Source organism: Mustela nigripes, chromosome 17 (genome assembly GCF_022355385.1).
Source record: "Mustela nigripes isolate SB6536 chromosome 17, MUSNIG.SB6536, whole genome shotgun sequence".
NCBI lineage: Eukaryota > Metazoa > Chordata > Mammalia > Carnivora > Mustelidae > Mustela > Mustela nigripes.
In genome coordinates, this window is record NC_081573.1 from 47,024,552 (window position 1) to 47,042,435 (window position 17,884).

Here is a 17,884-nt window from a genome sequence, read left to right on the forward strand (position 1 = left end):
GTACTTGTCACAAAGTCAAGAGTAGAAATAGCACCTTTCCTTCAGTCCTTTGGGCAGACGGTCTCATTTTCTCTGTCCTCTCTCCATGTGCTCCTGTGTCCCCCCTCCAGATTCCGGGTCATTGTGGAAATGATAAAACCAGAGAAGCCAGACCTAAGCGTCACCTTAAAAGGCCTTGATTACATTGATGTCCTGTCTGGCTCCAAGAAAGACTACAAGCTGAATTTCTTTTCCCACAAGGAGGGACTATACAGTGCAAAGGTATCTACATGTTAAAAGCATTTCCCTGGAGCCCTGGGGGTTTGCCCCTGAGGATGATGACCCTGGTGTTAGGGAGTGAAGATGTCCTCCCACTGCCAGCCTGTCCTTATCCTGTTGTGCTAACCATTTAGTGACCTAAATGGCAAAGGCATTCAGGATTCCCAGCCTCTTTATGATGGAGGCAGACGGCAGGGCCCTCCGTCCATCATGTGGACCCACACCAAACATGCAAGGCAGGAGAATCATGAAAATCCCTGAGCAGTAAATAAATCTGGGCCGTCAAACATCGGACCACAATAATAAGAAAAGATCCCTTTTTTTGAGTGCTGATAGTGACTAGCACCATACTGAACACTCAGTACACACAGCTAGTAATGTCAGAGCCAGGATTCATTCAACTCCGAGCCACCACGGGTCTTTCATGCATCAGTCATTTCTCCTAATTCATTCATTAGTGCAACAAGTACCTATGAGCATGTCTGCCACATACTATACTGAGTGTTGGCAACACAGCAATGATCAGAAATAGGCAGAGTCTCAGTCTGCAGGGAATGCACAGTCCAGTGAAAGGAGAAGGGCATTAGTGGTACTGTGAATGTATCATCACAAATGAGATACGTGCTTTGAAGAAAAGGAGCAAATATGGAGCAGTAGCTCACAGGAGAGGTTAGGGCTGAACATAATATATGGAAATTACTCACTTATAGATAATATGTAGAAATTACTCATTATACTATGGCTTCTAGTACATTTATAGATAGTACTAGAAGCCATGACTAAGGATGGAAAAAGCGAGGGAAAGATTTTAAAGTGAAAAAAGAAAAAAACCTAAGAATGCATCTCCTCCCTCCAGAAGAGATACTGGGAAAACCCATGCAGTAGGATGTCATCCTCTCCTACAAACACTGAGGTGGGCTGCTCCTCTCAGATCACATTCACAGGCTAACAGAGTACCTTGAAACCAAGGTCTCATGAAACATCTGAAGAAAAAAAAAAAAACCACTATAATAGAAATACCAGCTCAAAAAAGAGGAACCCCTAAGATAAAAGATGTATTAAAGCAAACAAAAGATTTTTAGTGCATATTATTAATATCCTCAAAGAGATAAAGGAAGATAATCCTACCCATAATAGAAGAACAGGTTATTGTGGGCAATAATCAATTAGAGACCTGGAAAATTTTAAAAACAGTATGTTTTAATCGAAAACCAAAGAGAAAGGCTGAATAGTGTAATGAGCTCTGAGGAAGAGAGAACTAGCAAGTTAGAAGATAGAGCTGAGTAATAGCACAGACTTTAGCACAAAGACATGGCAAGAATGGAAGGAAGTAAGAAGTGCTAGAGAAGGCCTGGCGAGGTTGGATCCCTCAGGCATTGCTGGCAGGAGTGTAAATGGTGCAGCTGCTGCAGAAGACAGTCTGGCATTTCTTACATGGTTAAACAAAGAGTTACCATGTGACTCAGCAATTTCACTCTTAAGTGTATACCCACGATAAATGAAAACATATGTTCACACAAGAACCTGTATGTAAATGAACATGGCAGCGTTATTCATAAGAACCAAAAAACCCACCAAGAAACAAACCAAATGTCCATCAATCCAAATGAATAAATACAATGGAATATTATTTGGCAATAAAAAGAAATGGAAATGAAGTGCCAATACATGCAACACACAAGTGAACGTTGAAAACATTATGCTAGCTGAACAGAGCCAGTCACAAATGGCCACATATTGTATGATTTCATTTATATAAAATGTCCAGAATAGCAGATTTATAGAAAGAGAAAGCAAATTAGTTGTGTCTGTGGCAAGAGTGGATGAGTTAGGAGGAAATGGCGAGTGATTGGTTATGGACCCTGAGTTTCTTTTCAAGGTGATGAAAATGGTCCAAATTTGATTGTGGTGATACTTGCATCACTTTTTGGCTATACTAAAAACCACTAAATTGTACACTTTAAATCAGTGGATTATATGGTATGCGAATCACATCTCAGTAAAGCTATTTCTAAAAAAAGAGTGAAAGGAAATGTAAGATATAAAATATAAATCAAAGAGTTCTAATATCCACCTAATAAGAAATCCAACACCCAAAAATCAAATAATCCAGTTAAAAAGTAGGCATAAGACAAAAAGAAAAGACTTCTTTTCCAAAGAAGACATCCAGATGGCTTACAGACACTTGAAAAGATGCTCAACGTCACTCATCATCAGGGAAATACAAATAAAACCATAATGAGATACTACCTCACAACTGTCAGAATGGCTAAAATTAACACAGGAAACAATGGGTATTGGCAAGGATGTGGAGAACAGGGAACCCTCTTGCACTATTGGCAGTAACATCAGATTTCTCATGGTAACTCTGAATACAAGAAATGGGGAGGGGGGTGCCTGGGTGGCTCAGTTGGTTAGGCAACTGCCTTCGGCTCAGGTCATGATCCCAGGGTCTTAGGATCAAACCCCATGTCGGGCTCCTTGCTTGGAAGGGTGCCTGCTTCTCCCTCTCCCTCTGCCTGCTGCTCTGCCTGCTTGTGCTCTCTATCTCTGTCAAATAAATAAATAAAATTTTTAAAAAAAGAAAAGAAAAGAAATGGGGAGGGGCACCTGGATGGCTCAGTAAGTGTGACTCTTGATTTTGGCTCAAGTCATGATCTCAGGGTCATGAGCTTGAGTCCTGCGTTGGGCTCCACACTGTACATGGAGCCTGTGAGCCTGCTTTAGATTTTCTCTCTTCCTCTCCCTCTGCCCCACCCCACCCCCATCTCATGTGCATATGTGCATGCTCACTCTCTTTCTTCCAAAAAAGAAAAGGGGGGGGGGCAATGGAGTAAGCTATTCATATAACTTAGAGTGATGTTCAATCTAGAACTTTTTCCAAACAAAACTATTATGAGGACAAAATAAAGACATTTTTAAAGATGCAACAACTCAAAGTAACCCACTCATATATATATAATCCTTGTTTGAAATAAGTACTGTAAAAATAAAAGTTTTTGAATTAGCAAAATTTTAAAAAGTAAGTGAATTCAAGAGGAAAACATAAGGATACAATGAACAAAGAATCAAAATTCAATTGATAGGTAATTTCAAATAATTGTTGAAAAGCAATCTGAAATGAACATTTCATATGGCCTCAATATAGGAATTAGCCAGGGGAAGAATAAGACAATGAAAAATATTTTCTCATTCAGTGGGAAACAAATAGGGAAATGAAAGATGTTCTTTCATTCATCAGAAGGGTAGGGAAAGAGTAAAGATAGTCATAAACTGTAGATGTGAACAGAAAAATATAAGTAAATATATGTTTTAAAGCGTTAAGTAAAAATGATGGTGAACCCAGATCACAGAGTCTCTTTACAATAATATGTATTAAAATTAACAAAAGTTCTTTAAAAATCAAAAGCACTTTTTGTGACTATAATGGAGTAACTACTCTTCCCACCATAAATGATCATAAAACTGGACAAAATATCTGAGGCAAGTCTTCTCAGGCATTGACAACAGGCAGCACAATACTGCAATCCATCAAAGAGAAGAAAAGCTAATGAGATGAATCTCCATAATTGTCCTGGCTCACTACCAAGGGACAATTTCCTGACTGCAGTGCAGGGAGCTGAAGTCTAAGCAAAGCACAGCTGCCCCCATTGAACTGAAAATGCAGAAATCAGAGTTTGATATGGTTGAAATAGTTGTTCTCTACAGGGTGGGAGAGGAGTGGAGGGAGTAATGCATGGAGGGGCAGAGTCTGGGGGTGGGAGGGGAGGGAGACCGCAATCTGTCTGGAAGCCCCCCTCAAAGTCTTTGGCTGAGAGTTGTCCTGCACATGCACAAGATGAGACTACATGGGATTCATCAGAGAACAGCTTCCAAAAGAGCTGATAAACGAACAAAGATGCAGTAATCAGTGCTGGGGAACTTTGGAGGTTTAGCTCGCCAGAGTGAAGAGGTTGCATGAACATCTCACCAACATCCTAAGAATCCAGTTGAAATACCAGAAAGGCCAAAAGAAAGGACCATGCCCTTAGGATAAGTCCTTTTAGATCCTTAAAAAGCCTAAAACTAAGCACCTACAAGATCAGGGAGGATAAAATTTGGAAGGTCTTCCACAAAGTTGGAAGGTCTTGAGAAACACTTTGAGCTTCCCATACATCTGCTCTAACAAAAGCTACACAACTTTAAGGTGATAGGTCAATAAGTCAATGACTGAACTGCCTCCTAGAATAAAATCAACACTCTTTCAAGGACTATAACAGAATCCAGAATCTCTACAATGATGACCAGCAACATCCAGTGCATCAGCAGAAATTACTAGACTTGTGATGAAGCAGGGAAATGTGACTCATAGTCAAGAAAAATACAGTCAATGAAAATGAACTCCAAGATGGGTGAGATGCTGGATTTAACAAACAAAGACCTCAGAGCTATTATAAACATGTTTAGAACTAAAAGAAAATATTTTAAATAATTAAATATGGACAGGTAAGGAATCTCAGCAGAGAAATGGAAACTATAAAAAAAGAACCAAATGGATATTCTAGAATTGAAAACTACAATAAACCAAAATGAAAGTTTCACTGGATGTGCTTAATAGCAGATTGAATAAAAAGATAAAAGATTTGCCATTTGCGAGGATGTGGATAGAACTAGAGGGTATCATGCTTAGCGAAATAAGTCAAGTGGAGAGAGACAACTATCATATGATATCATATGAAGAAGTGAAGATGCAACGTGGGGGGTTTGGGGGTTAGGAAAAGAATAAATGATCGAGAGGGAGACAAATCATAAGAGACTCTAAATCTCGCAGAACAAACTGAGCGTTGTTTGGTGGAGGGGGTCGGGAGAGGGTGGTGGGGTTATGGACATTGGCGGGGCGTATGTGCTGTGGTGAGTGCTGTGAAGTGTGTAAAGCTGGGAATTCACAGACTGTACCCCTGGGGCTAAAAATACATTATATGTTTATAAAAAAAATTAATTTTTTTTAAAAAGATAGAAGATTGAATAAAAGGAACCAGTGCCTTGGGAACCTGTGAGAAAATATACAATTTTCTAATACATGAGTAATGAGAAGAGAGTGAGAATAGGACAGGACTATGAGAGACTGTGGACTCTAAGAAACAAACTGAAGGTTTGGGGGTGGGGGAGGGGATGGGTGAGCCCAGTGATGGGTATTAAGGAGGGCATGGATTGCATGGAGCACTGGGCGTTATATGCAATGAATCATGGAATGCACTACATCAAATACTAATGATGTATTGTATCGTGACTACCATACCACACACAAAAAAAGAAAGAAAACTATTTGAAAAAAATTTTGTGAAACTTCCCTGCTATGATTTTAAAAATAGATATATTTACAGATCCAAGAAACTTGGCAAACCACAAGCAGGAAAAACATAAAGAAAACCATGATATATGAGAAAATCATGTCTGTGCACATCATAGTAAAACTGCTGAGAACCAAAGATAAAGAGAAAAAGATAAAACAAACAGATATTTAAAAATCTGTTACAGGAGTGCCTGGGTGGCTCAGTGGGTTAAAGCCTCTGCCTTTGGCTCAGGTCATGATCCCAGGGTCCTGGGATTGAGCCCTGCATCAGCCTCTCTGCTCACCACAGAGCCTGCTTCCTCCTCTCTCTCTCTGCCTGCCTCTCTGCCTACTTGTGATCCCTGTCAAATAAATAAATAAACAATCTTTTTTAAAAAGTCTTGCATATGGGAGACAATAATAAAAATGACCACTGACTTCTCTTCAGATATAATGGAAACCATCTGCAAAATGCTGAATGCTATCAACCAAAAATTCTCCATTCACTGAAAATATCCTTTAAAACGGAGATCTTTTCAGATAAAAGGACATAAGAGAATTTATTGCCAGCAGACTTGCATCACTGGACAACACACTAATAAGGACTCTTCAATCTAAGGGAAAATGATACCAATAGAAATCTGGGTTTACTGGTACCAGAAGCTTGTCGTGTATGCCACAGGGGTGAGGAGACAATGTTCTGGGGTCACAAGGGTAGGCTCTGGAGTCTCGTCAACCTTGTTCAGATCTGGCTCTGACACTTCTCTCCGCATGGGATACTTGGCAGGATACTTAACCTTGATACTTAACCTTGCTGAACTTCAGTTTCCTGGGGGAAATAACAACTATAACAAAACCAAACAAAAACAAAAGAAAGATGGGAAACAGCAAGGGGAATAATAATGCTGCCTACAAGTTGTGTACATGAAACAAGTACTTCTAGGGCCTAGCACACAGGAATCGTTCACTAAATGTTAGATGCTGTCATTACCATTATTGGTATTTCTGTGGGTTCCAGCAGCAACTAGCAGAGGAGTGAAGCCCACTACCTCTTGAGGGCTTGCTTGTTTTCCGGGGCCAGCCAGCGGTCCCCCCGGACACCTTCACCTTCAGCACTAGACAGTGCTGCTCTGGCCTCTTCTCAGCAAACCCGGGCTGTTCCATCAGCTCTCACCTGGGAGGAGCCAGAGCAGAACCCTGCAGGAGAAAGGCTGGCTGGTGGGGGTGCAGACCGTGTAGGAGTGCGGGTGTCAGCCCGGGACCTGCTTCATGTCCCCAGGCCATGCTAGCAGAGAGACAGAGCTCCTTGAGACAGCAGGAGCCCCTCCACTCACCACTCCCCTGCCCTGATGCCTCCCCCTCTCCTTGTGAACCCAGGTGATCTTCCGAAACGAAGTGACCAGTGAGTTCTTACACTACCTGGTGAGTTTCAGGGTCATCCCTTCAGGCGTCATCAAAACCATCGAGATGACGAGCCCCGTCCGGCAGAGCACGTCAGCCTCCATCAAGGTGGAGAACCCCCTGCCCTATTTGGTGACCTTCTCCACGGAATGCAGGGTGCCTGACATCAGCCTGCCCTCTCAGTTTGTGGTGCCTGCCAACTCCGAGGTACGGTGCCGGCCAGCTTCCAGGGGCCCCCGATACCTGTGAGGGCGCCCTGCCTGTGGGGGGTGGCATCCTTGAGGCTGGGCCCACCCTGACAGTGGTTGGGAAGGCAGGGGACGGTCCCTCAGCCCCACTCCTGATCTCCTTTTCCCCCTTCTGCCCGAGTCCTCACATAAACACGGGCATGTGAGCACTTTGGTTCACACATGTAAAAGGAACTTACTAACTACAAAGACTCGCCTCTGTCATATGCTTGTCTGATTCGTTCAAATTACAACTATTTTTGGTTCTTGCTAATTACAAAGGTAATGTAGAATGTGTGTGGTGAAAGGGAAAGCAAGGGACGTAACTTTATGGCGTGACCAGCATGTGCACCGTTCACACACACACTTGCTCATGCGCAGATCCCCGCAGGAGGGAGGCACAGGAAGCCTGCGCCCACCTGGGAACACACGGCCTGGAATTCTGAGTGCATGTGGGGAGGAACTTTCTTTGGACTCTTCAGTCTAGGGCTCCAAACTCTCACTGTCCAGATTCCTTCAAAATCCCTTCTATTGGGGAGCCTGGGTGGCTCAGTGGGTGAAGGCCTCTGCTTTCGGCTCAGGTCATGATCCCAGGGTCCTAGGATCGAGCCCCGCATCGGGCTCTCTGCTCCGCACAGAGCCTGCTTCCTCCTCTCTCTCCCTGCCTGCCTCTCTTGCCTACTTGTAATCTCTATCAAATAAATAAAATCTTAAAAAATAATAATAATTTTTTTAATCCCTTCTATTTCTCCAACTTGAGCTTAGTCCCTGTGCCCACTCCAGTTCTTCCTTCCCCTTCAGAACCCAAAATCTGTTTTGTTCTTCAGAGAGTCACCAGGCCCTTCATTTTGTCTTTATATTTTTCATCATGAATTATAAAAAATCTATGCAGGAATGTATAACACACACATATATACTTAATATATATGTGTAACATATGCATATATATATTAAAACATGTTTACTTAACTACAGAAGAAATATCTGTATAGCCAATACCCAGTCCACGACGTAAAAAATAGCCACCACCCGGAAACCTCTGTCTCCACTCACAGTACTGTCCCTGGCTCCTAAAAGTTATCACTGTCCTCATTTTATAAATTTCTTGCTTTTAAGCCATATGGCTTAGATTTGCCATTTTTGAACTTTGCACAAAAGAAATTGTACAGGGCGCCTGTGTGGCTCAGTGGGTTAAAGCGTCTGCCTTCAGCTCAGGTCATGATCCCAGGGTCCTGAGATTGAGCCCCGCATCGGGCTCTCTGCTCGGCAGGGAGCCTGCTCCCCCCCCTTCACTCCCCATGCTCTCTCTCTGCCTGCCTCTATGCCTACTTGTGATCTCTGTCTGTCAAATAAATAAAATCTTTTTTTTAAAAAAAGAAATCATACTATAAACACTCTTTAACATTTTATGTTTTTTGCTGTTAACGTCTTATGTCATGACAGCCGTCACGTTGACGCACACAGCTGAGGTTCATTCACCCCCATCGCTGTATAATATTCCATCACATGACCATACCACAATTTAGATATCCTTTCTACTGCGGCCAGACACGTGTGTTGGTTTTAGCATTGGGCTATCATTAAAAATGCTGCCACAGACCTCACCACACAAGTGCCTTCCTGCTGTACACGGCGTGTGTCTGTCCACAGTGTGCACCTAGCAGGAGAATCACAGGGTTGTAGGGGGTGTAGGCTTATAACTGCTAACCAGGAGATAACCTCTGGTCAGTAATGAGGTTTGACGAACTTTCAGCACTGTCACATTTTTAAAGGCTTAACAACCTGATAAAACCTGGGATAAACTAATAGCGCCTTGTGATCTTAATTTACCTTTTTACAAGCAGATTGACCTCAGTTGGGTAACAGCCTGTGTGGGAGATCTGCCTCCTTGCTCTTGAGTGAGAATGGACCAGTTTTCCTTTCTTGTCTTCTTGCCCAATTTGAGCATCCTTTCTGCTAGCGATACAAGAAGAGTCGGGGATTTCCCTGCTGTCTCGATCCCATGAAAGAATTTATGAAAGATTGAAGTTAGGTCTTCCTCAACTCACAGATGAAGCCACTGAGCCCTGGTGATTTCTTTTGGGGAAGACTGTCTGCTCCTGACTTGGTTCCTCAAATGAGTTATTCAACTGTTTAAATTTTCTGGTTCTTCCTGAATCAGTAACAGGAGCATGCTATTTGATCCGTATTCTCAAAATATTGACACAACATTGTTAATATCCTCTTACCACCTCTTCTAAATGATGTTCTTTTCTCATTTCTAATATTGGTTATTGTGCCTTCTATTTCTTGCTCTGTTTTGTTAGAGGTCCCTCAGTCTTCTATCTTATATTCAAAAAGACATCTTTTGGTTTTATTTGTACTCTTTATTGTATGTTTGTTTTCTAAGTTGCTTGATTTCGGCTTTTAATCATTTCCTTCTTTCTGCTTCCTGTGTTACTGGTGCTTTATCTCATTTCCAAGCTGAATGCTTGGTGCTTAGTGCATTTACTTCTAGTCCTCTTTATTTTCCCATACACACATTTAGAACAGAAGCCCCCCCTGCAGTGTACAAATGTTTTATGCAGCATTTTTTATCATTAAGTTCAAAAATGTTCTAACTTTCATTATTATGAATACTTCTTTTTTGACTCATGGGTTATTAGTAAGTGTTTCTTCATTTCCAAATGTGGGGATTTTTCTACATGTTGTTTTTCAAATAATTTTGTGGTCAGGCAATATCTTCCACATTGTTTCAGTCCTCTAGAATTTGTTTAGACTTGCCTTACGGCTCAATAGATGATCTTTTAAAAAAAAAAAAACTCCATATATTTTTTTAAAAATATGTGTTTGCCATTTTGCTGTTAATTCTCTGATATTATAGTCTACTTGTTTGGTCAGATTTAAGAGAGTATGTTAAAGTCACCACTGTGATGGTGATTTGTCCATTTGTCCTCGTAGTCCTTTTTTGTTGTTGTTGTCCTTGTAGTTCTGTCATGTTTTTGTTCTATGTAATTTGAAGCTACATTACTAAATTTAAAACATACTGTCCTTCTGATAGTGTTATATTAAGACTTGATCATCTCTTATATTCCTGTTCTTCAAGCATATCTTGGCCATTCTCGGCCCTTTGCATGTCCATATAAATCAGCTTGGGGCACCTCAAGCTTGGGTGGCTCAGTGTGGTAAGCCTCTGCCTTCGGCTCAGGTCATAATCCCAGGGTCCTGGGATCGAGCCCCACATGGGGCTCTCTACTCAGCTGGAAGCCTGCTTCCCCGCCCCTTCTCCATCTGTCTCTCTGCCTACATGTGATCTCTGTCTGTCAGATAAATAAATAAATAAAAATTTTTTTAATCAGCTTGTCCCATTCCTCCAAAAACATTAAATAACCTGTTAGGATTTTGATTGGATTATTTTTAGAATGTATTAGCTACCAGTTGGTCCATAATAAGTTGCCCTAAAAATTAGCAACTTGAAACCACAAGCATTTATTACTACCCCGTTTCTGAGGCTCAGGAATCCAAGAGCAGCAGCTTAGCTGGGTGGTTTGGGTTGAGGATCCTTCATGAGGTTGGAGTCCATTGTTACCTAAAAGGCTTGACTGGGGCTGGGTAACCTGCTTCCAGACTCACTCATGTGGTTGTTGGAAAGGTCTCCGTTCCTTGCTGGCTGTTGGCTCAAGGCTTCAGTTCCTCACCGTGTACACTTCTCCCCAGAGCTGCTTTCAACATGACAACTTGCTTCCCCCAGAGCGAGGGACCTAAGAGAAGCTGAGAGAGCAAAGGAGAAGAGCATCCCCAAGACAGAAACCACTCTTCTCCTCTTAATCTCAGAAGTGATATGCCATCTCTCTGCTGTGTACTGGGGGTCACATGCACCAGCCCTGGTCCAACATGGGAGCGGATGACTCAAGAGTGTGAGTGGCAGGAGGCAGGACTCACTGGGGGCCATTCTGGAGGATATCTGTCACAGAGTATTCCAATCTTTATGCTCTCGAGATTTCCAATCCATGAGCACGTCTCCATTTATTTAAGTCCTCTTATTTAATTTCCTCAATAATAGATTTTTTTTAGTTTTCTGTGTAGAAGCCTTATTCATCTTTTGTTAGATTTATTTCTAGGTTTTATCTTGATACTGTTGTAAAACCTTTTCAAAATTTCATTTTCTATTGTTGCAAGTATATAACAATATTCATGATTTGGGGGTATTGACTTTGCCTTTATTTTTTGGCTTTTAAAGTTTTTATTTTAATTTCAGTTAGTTAACACACAGCGTTATATTGGTTTCAGGTGTCCGATATAGGGATTGCACACTTCCATAACGTCCCCTCGTGCTCCTCACCACGAGTGCTCTCCCTCATCCCCACCACCTCTTTCTCCCATCACACTATCCACCTTCCCTCTCGTAACCTTCAGATTCTCTTTCTTGATGTGTCTTTTTTTTCCCTTTCCTCATTTGTTTTCTTAAATCCCACCTATGCATGAAATCATATGGCATTTGTCTTTCTTTGACTGAGTTATTTTGCTTAGCATTATACTCTCTAGATCCATCCATGTCATTGGAAATGGCAAGCGTCCATTCTTTTTGATAGCTGAGTAATATTCCATTGGTGGTCTATATTCCACCTCTTCTTTATCTATTCATCAATCAGTGGACAGTTTGGTTGCTTCGATATTTGGCTGTTGTAAATCATTCTTCAATAAACATCAGGGTGGGGGCACCTGGGTGGCTCAGTGGGTTAAGCCGCTGCCTTCGGCTCGGGTCATGATCTCAGGGTTCTGGGATCGAGCCCCGCGTCGGGCTCTCTGCTCAGTGGGGAACCTGCTTCCTCCTCTCTCTCTGCCTGCCTCTCTGCCTGCTTGTGATCTTTCTCTCTGTCAAATAAATAAATAAAATCTTTAAAAAAAATTAAAAAAAACAATAAACATCAGGGTGAACATATCCCTTTGAATTAGTGGTTTTGTATTCTTTGGGTAAATACCCAGTAATGCAATTGCTAGAACACAGGGTAGGTCTATTTTTAACTTTTTGTATACTGGCTTTATAACCAACCACCTTAAATAATTCACTTATCAATAATAATAATTTCAATTATAGATTTTTAAGTTTTCTACATGTACAATCCTGTCATCTGTGTGTAAATACAATTTTGTTTCTTCCATTATAAACTTCTTCCTTTAATTTCCTTTTCATGCCTTAGAGGGCTACCCAGAACATGCAGAACAATGTTGACTAGAAAGGCAATAAACAGCATCTTTGCCTTGTTCCCAATCTTGAAGGGCAAACTTTCAAAGTTTCACCATTTATTGTGTTTATTTTGGATTTCTTATAAATACCCTTTATCAAATTAAGGATGTTCCCCCCTCTTCCTAATTTTCTAATAACTTTTTTTTAACTCCATAAATGGATATAGAGTTTTATCAAATGCCTTTACTGTATAGAGATGTTTGACTCTTCTCTTTTTTCTCTTTTTAATGTCAGTGTGGCAACTGACTGGTTTTTCTAATGTTAAACCAATTTTTCATTCATGGAATAAATCCATCTTTGTCACAGAACATTATCTTCTTTATATATTGCTGGATTCAGTTTGGGTAACATTTTTATTGGGCACTTTGTATGTATGTTTGGGGGAGCAGAGAATGGCATCCACTTTTCTATTAGCCTTGTCGGGTTTTGGTCTCAAAACCATGCTCTCTGAACTGGGTTCCCTCTTTTTCTCTTCTTTGGGTGAATTTGTGGAATACTTAGATTGTCTAATAGAACTTACAAGTAAATCTTTACGATCCTGGAATTTTGTTAAGCGAAATCTTTTTTTACTATTGCTTAAATCTCTTTAACGGTTACAAAAATACCTAGGTTTTCTTTATCTACTTGAGTCTGGATTTGTAAGTTACATCTTTCATGCATTTGTCCGTTCTCATCTAATTTTTTAAATTGTGGTAAAATCATCTAAATTTGTATACTGTATTCTTTTCGGTTCAACAGCTACAACAACTTTAATGATACCCTCTTTTTATTCTATTCATCAATGAGAAGAACTAGTTCTTTTTTAAAAAAGAAAAAATACCACCTCAGAATAAATACAAGATTTTAACTACACAAAAGTATATGGAAGAGAAAATCAAAGTCCCTAAACCCCATTTCCTTCAGCCTAAGATAACTACTGGTAACAATCTGATACACATCCTTGCTGTCTCTTTTCTGTACCTGCATAGACATATTCTTCTTCACAGAAATAGGCACATGCTTTATATACATTTATGGAATGTCCTTCCTTTGACTTACAGTATCAACACCACCACCTTTCATGGCAATGTTTATAGCTCTGCCTCTTCCTTTCTAATGGCTACATACTTTTCCACCAACGTGGATAAACTATGATTTATTTAGCCGAGTTCTTACTGCTAACTCATTTGAGTTGTTTCCCTTATTTTGTTATTATAAGCCATACTCTTTGGTCCTGGTTTTGTTTTGCCATGGGTGATAGTAGAAGGAGGAAGAGAAAATCTGGCCCAAAAGAAGGTGGAACCCAGGAAGCTGTCCTGAGATTGGCTAAGAGCAAAGAAGGAGCTGCTGACCTTCAGCCCTCCTGCTGGTAAAACTCACTGCCATTACCATACGTGTGTGCTCTCAAGAGATGATCTAATACTTGTTAGACGCAAAGAGATTCCAGATATATAAATACCCCTAGGTATTTCTAGGGAAAGCTAGAAAGAATACAAAGGAGAAAAAGGGCTATTTGGACAGAGATTCCCCGGGCTCGAGATCAGTGTGAGCATTTGCTGTGAAGCACCATTTTCCCCACCAACCTACTCTGAGGTCCTGTGTGGGAAGGTATGTGTTGGACTCTCGGCCTTATAGGAGCCTCTGTCTTCTCTTGCAGGGCACATTCACATTTGAATTCCAGCCGCTGAGAGCTGGAGAAACGTTTGGGAGACTAACACTGCACAACAGTGATTTGGGCTACTACCTGTATGAGCTCAGTCTGAAGGCCACGCCAGCACTGCCTGAAAAGCCCATCCACTTCCAGGCCATTCTTGGCAGTGGTCAGAGCATCTTTGCCAAGTTCATCAATTACACCCGGCAGAAGACCGAATACTACTGCAGGGTGAGCAGCCACTATCCGACCCTCTTCCCTCCCCTGGCCAGAAGTCTGAGCTTAAAAATAATAGGAGGAGGATACAGGGGGTGCAGAGGGAGTCAGGGTTTTCATCTAGCCTGAAAACTCCCAGCTAGAAACAAACACTATCAGGCCTGGGTTCTTCCTTACAGACTCTACCTTAACAAGCTGGGATGGGGTGAGGGGTGGGAGCTGTGCTTCCCACAGCATGACGGTGGTCACTAGAAGAGACAGTAGTGCTTAGTGGTCACAAGTATAGGCTGTGAAATCCAACAGCCTTGGATTTGAACCCTGGCTTCGCCACTTACTCCTCAAATACTTTATTTACTAAAGCTCTCTAAACTCTTCTAGAAATGGTAATAAAACCCCAACCTCACAGGATTGCTCTGAGGCTTTTAAAAGATGCATGTGAAATGGTCTGCATAGAGCCTGGCTCATAGTAAATGCTTATGTATGTTACCTATTACGTAAGTTGGAATCCAGTTTTAACCACGGAAACAGAAACCCAAAATAACAACAAAGTAAAAGTTATTCTTCTCTGAGATAACAGTGTGAACATGAGCAGTTTAGGCTGAAACGGCAGCTCCATGACATCGGGCGTCCAGACGTCGGTCCTGACGCTCTTCCCTCTGTTGAGAGTTGTTTGGTCCACAGGGATCAAGACGGCTTACCCTGATGTCTGCATTCCAGCCAGCCCCAGGGGGGATGGCAGGGAGTTATATATATCCCTTCCACTCACATCCTCTTGAACAAAACAGCATAAGACCATACCTGGCAACAAGGGGAGCTACGAGGTACACCTTGTGCCCTGGGTTCCATGGCTACAGTCAGGAGGCATGGGCTCTTGGTCCATCATACCAGTCAGGAGAAGCTAGGTTATGCCATAGAAACAAACAGCCCCAATATCTCAGTGGCTTAAAACAGCAAAGGTTTGTCCCTCATTTGTGCTACCTATCCAGTGAGGGTCAGCAGGGGCTCTGCTCATCACAGCCATTGGGGATCCAGGCTGAAGGACCACCACCAGCTCAGATGTCACAAGTCATAGTACCAGAGGGCTGAAAAGATCCCAAGGGGTCCTGAGCAGTGACATTTGAGTGCCTTGGTGTGGAAGTGACCCCTTTCACTTCTGCTCAAAACTAACAGACGAGAACATCCATGAGGATCCAGAGTGTTCCGCCTGTCATGGGTGTAGGAGAAAAGAAGAACAAAATGGGGGTGGGGAATAGCCCCAGCAGAGGCCACACTGCCATAACCCAGCTTGGTGTCTCTGGGCAAGTCACTTAACATGTCTTAGCCTTGATTTCTTTGTAATAAAATGGGTAATAATTAGTATTATCTATTCTCCAAGGGACTTACAAGGGCATAACTTTTTTTTTAAGATTTTATTTATTTACTTAACAGAGAGAGAGAGAGATCACAAGTAGGCAGAGAGGCAGGCAGACAGAGAGAGGGAAGCAGGCTCCTGCTGAGCAGAGAGCCCGATGCGGGGCTCGATCCCAGGACCCTGAGACCATGACCTGAGCCGAAGGCAGAGGCTTTAACCCACTGAGCCACCCAGGCACCCAAGGGCACAACTTTTAATGACCTGCCCAGCCTCGCACAAACATTGGTTACTTGATGTCCAAGAGCAGGCAGGGAGGTGGGCCCAAGCCGCTCATGTGTCCTCTGGGCTCCTGTGCGAACCAAGTGCATTTCTTCCTCTTTCAGACTGACTGTCAAGACTTCCACACGGAAAAGATCATTAACGCAGCCCCAGGGGCTCAAGGAGGCACCGAAGTCAGTGTGGAAGTCTATTTTGAGCCCAGCCACCTGGGCGAGACCAAGGGCATCCTGATGCTGTCATCGATTATAGGCGGGGAGTATATCATCCCCCTCTTCGGAGTGGCTCTGCTCCCGAAGCCCCAGGGTCCCTTCCTGATCCGAGCCGGGTACAACATAGTCATCCCCTTCAAGAACATTTTCTATCATACAGTCACTTTCTCCTTCATTGTGGAGAACCCAGCCTTCTCTGTTCGTGCCGTAGACTCCGTGCGGCCCAAGAAGATCAACAATATCACCGTCTCCTTTGAAGGAAACCCATCGGGCAGCAAAACACCCATCACCAGCAAGCTCATTGTGACTTGTCCTCCTTCTGAAGGCAATGAAGCAGGGGTTAAATGGGTTTATTACCTGAAGGGGATCACCCCTTAGTGGTAACTGAGGTCAGTTGCATCAGTGGAAAGCCATCTCCCCAGCCTTCAAATGTATGTATTATTCTACCTGGCAAAGAACAGAGAAAATAGCCAGAATTCTACAGCTACTGTTTTATCTCCTCCTTCAAATTTAAGGGCACTTATTTCCATATTATATGCACCCCAAATATATACCTGAAATATATACAGATATATTTCATATTACACATGGTAACTACAAAAAGAAAGAAAAAAAACTACATTGTACTTTTTAAGAGCAAGTCCCTGAATTTGGTTTCTAGTCATATCTTCAACACTCAAGGAATAATCTCCAGTTTTAATAAGATGACACAGATCTCACACGCGTGACCTCTTATCAGATAGACTTAGCGCATGACATTGGGCCCCCACAGTGCCTTTTAAAAATTCGTAATGGCTTAAAAAGCCCTTACACAGAACTCTCTTTTGACATGAAATTTTATTCTGCTTTCACATAAAAGCCAAATAAGACACTATTTTCAAAATGACAACAGATAACACCTGCTCATTATTGTAGGGCCAGGGGCCAGGGATGCTCCCTCCATCTCAGAATCCCATACCTGTTCCCCATAGAAAGTTCTTGCTGAAGACCAGGTCCTGGAGAAACGCGGAGCCCGCAGTCCCCCACTCCCAAGCCGGGCCCTGTGCCTAGCAGTCAGTCTGTAGCATAGCGATCCCCGGCCCACCTATAGGTCTGAATCGGCCAATTCTGCTCCAGACCCTTCCAGCCCATGTTCTGATTTAATTGGTCTGGGGAGCAATGGGGGCATCCTTTTCTCTTCCAAACTTGTAGAGCGGCATAGAGAACCTGTGCTACAGATCTTATGCCCACCTGGCCATTAATGCTGCAATGGAGTCAGGAATCTACTTCCAAAGGAGAACCACACCGCCGTCTGCTAATGGTTAAACTGAAGCCATTTTGTATGTGCGGGGTGAGGTCTATGTGCCTTTCCTAAGTGCTCCACCTCCAAGGGGGCATGGGACATCTGCCTTAGCCCAAGCTCTGGCCCTGGGTCCTGGAACATGTATTAGTAGGACCACTTAAAATAATAATAATAATAGGACCACTTACCTGTTGGCATCACCTGATGAAATAAATGATTGTGGACTGGCCCTGGAGTGGATTTGCTTCTGCACTCACGCCTGAGGGTCCCCTGCCTCCACCTCACCCCCTCCACATCCCCTATAGCCTACCTGCACAGACACGGAGAAAGCACGAAAGGAGATGACCAGTGCTGCAAACCAGCGGTTCTGAAAAATGGTCCCTGGCCCGGCAGTGACAGCATCCCCTAGAATGTATCAAAAATGTGTATACTCAGGGCACGCCCAGACCTGCAGAGTCAGAAACTCCAGGGGTGTGGCCCAGCAACCTGTGTT

General features: G+C 42.6%; 1 protein-coding gene across 1 annotated transcript in view; it reads left to right on the top strand.

Moving 5' to 3' along the window:
* The window catches only part of HYDIN (HYDIN axonemal central pair apparatus protein), a 326,854-nt gene extending 309,234 nt beyond the window's left edge, over positions 1 to 17,620 (top strand). The window contains exons 83-86 of the mRNA XM_059381282.1: positions 111 to 261; positions 6,947 to 7,177; positions 14,061 to 14,285; positions 16,005 to 17,620. Of these exons, the coding sequence (XP_059237265.1) occupies positions 111 to 261; positions 6,947 to 7,177; positions 14,061 to 14,285; positions 16,005 to 16,487 (1,090 nt within the window). The 3' untranslated portion in view covers positions 16,488 to 17,620. The remainder of the gene's footprint in view (positions 1 to 110; positions 262 to 6,946; positions 7,178 to 14,060; positions 14,286 to 16,004) is intronic.
* Positions 17,621 to 17,884: the final 264 nt, after the last annotated feature.